General features: G+C 45.8%; 1 protein-coding gene across 2 annotated transcripts; it reads right to left on the bottom strand.

Moving 5' to 3' along the window:
• Window positions 1-309: 309 nt before the first annotated feature.
• On the bottom strand, window positions 310-1,582 carry LOC128252770 (uncharacterized). Of its 2 annotated transcripts, XM_052980814.1 has the most exons (3): window positions 979-1,582; window positions 874-909; window positions 310-824 (listed from the first exon to the last, which is right to left on the bottom strand). In XM_052980814.1, the coding sequence occupies exons 1-3, from the start codon at window positions 1,412-1,414 to the stop codon at window positions 805-807; spliced, it is 492 nt and encodes a 163-aa protein (XP_052836774.1). In that variant the 5' UTR covers window positions 1,415-1,582; the 3' UTR covers window positions 310-804. The 2 variants fall into 2 exon arrangements, with proteins under 2 accessions (XP_052836774.1, XP_052836773.1); XM_052980813.1 differs by having other exon boundaries at window positions 312-824; window positions 874-1,577.
• Between the last annotated feature and the right edge of the window lie 268 nt (window positions 1,583-1,850).

The following is a 1,850-nucleotide window of genomic DNA, read 5'->3' on the forward strand; positions in this document are numbered from 1 at the left end:
AAAGGTTCCGCGACGGTGGCATACTTGAAACTTTGAAACTATAAACAAGCCCGAAATAACTCCATTACTGAGGGCATTTTTATAAGGAAGTATCTACTTAATTGTGTGAAATATTTCCATACAACAATTGCCTCATAAAATAACATTCTCAGAAATTCATTTGACTGTTAGCAATCAAATAACCGAGTAAAAAATGATTGGGCTAATTTACGAATTCATTTTTTCAAGGAACAAGCCATACTTTTTTTTAAAACAAAAAGCTATTATTTTTTTTTAGAACTTAATTTTTGGAAATTTTTAATGTACTGAAAAAACCCTTTCTACATTTTTTTAAGCCTAATAACTCCCACTATATTAGCTGCAAACTTTTCCCATTTTCACGTACACCGCGAAGCCGTTTCGCCTTTTGAATGTTATATTTTAGTTATAGTTCTTGATGGCCAACCCAAAGTACTAGTAAGACTTTAATCCGAAACTGCTTCAAAGAAGGTAGCCCGGGTGATAATTTACAACAAATGGCAAATCAGGGATAGTTTGGAGCTGGAAGCTGTACACACTTGGGTTGCTTTAGATTCCTCACCTCTTGCTTGTTTTTATTCGAGTTCTAGCTCTTGATGCACGGTAAGGGTAACGGCGAATTGAATTGGTTAAATAAGTTCGGTACTATCTCCGAATCGACATTGGTTGAAGCTAGCCCGGTATCTTCTTTACAAAACTATCAGGTAATATCCGAAAGTCTGGAGCAGCAGGGGCGTTAGTAAGAACATTCAAACACTTCGTATGCCCGAAAAGGAGCCAGTTAGCCTACACCTTGTTGAAGTTACCTAAGATGCGAAATAAATACGAGCTATTTACAGGGCATTTGGCACTAACCATCCAGTTGTTGATGGAATTCCCTGTCCATCCGTTTGTTGGCAACTTCCGCCTCGACGTGGTCTCCGCCAGCTCGGAGTCGCAGGGGCTCCACTGGCTGATAGGTGGGAACAAGATCGAACGAATGCTGCTCCTGGTCGTCCTGTTTTGGGGGCTCCACCTCCTTTTCGACTTCTTCCTGCTGCTCTTGAGGTTGCTTTTTCTGGCAGCCGAAGAATCGAATCCACGCGTGTGGCTGGAAGCGTCGCCGGCCCTGTTTGGGTGGCTCCTCAAGCGGCGCTTTCCCCGAGTCGTTGGCGTTCTGGTTCGGAGGCAGGTGCCGATGGTGCAGGTGCTGAAGCTGGCGGTGCTGAAGCTGGCGCTGCTGCTGCAGGCGACTGACGTCCTCCACGACGAACAGGATGCCGGCCACAATGAGCAGGGCCACCGAGAGCAGGGCGAAGAAGCACAGGAGGTCCTGCAGCAGGGTCCTCAGAAAGTCCGGACCACCCGATCGGCGCTCTTCGGCGGGCCTCTGGCTCTCGGCCTTGTTAAGATCCATGAGCAAAGAATTTTGAACAGCCGATATATGTACAAAACTTGATTTTTATTTGTTGTGTTCACAGAAATTTGGATTACCAAAAGGAGCCGACTGTTGAACTGATCATGTAGACTATTGTGTGTTTCGGGCTGACGTTGACTGGACGATTTATAACACCTCGGCTACTGTCCCAAAAATTGGCTTTGCTGGCTTTCCTGCCTTTCTCATGATAAGCCCAACTTTCCCAACATCTACGGCAATTGCTGTAATTGAAACTCTTTAACGGCAATCAGCATGGCGTTTGATGTGATTGAATTATTGGACACTTAAATGGGCGGCCCGCAGCCCAATGCAAGGCAGCCCAGTCCCGTCGAATGGAAGAGTCTTTAGCGCATTTTCCTATTTTCACACCTCGGGCACCGCTTTCCTCTGCTCCTGGGCTCTCGTCTGAAACTTC

This window comes from Drosophila gunungcola, chromosome 3R (genome assembly GCF_025200985.1).
Source record: "Drosophila gunungcola strain Sukarami chromosome 3R, Dgunungcola_SK_2, whole genome shotgun sequence".
In the NCBI taxonomy this organism is placed as follows: domain Eukaryota; kingdom Metazoa; phylum Arthropoda; class Insecta; order Diptera; family Drosophilidae; genus Drosophila; species Drosophila gunungcola.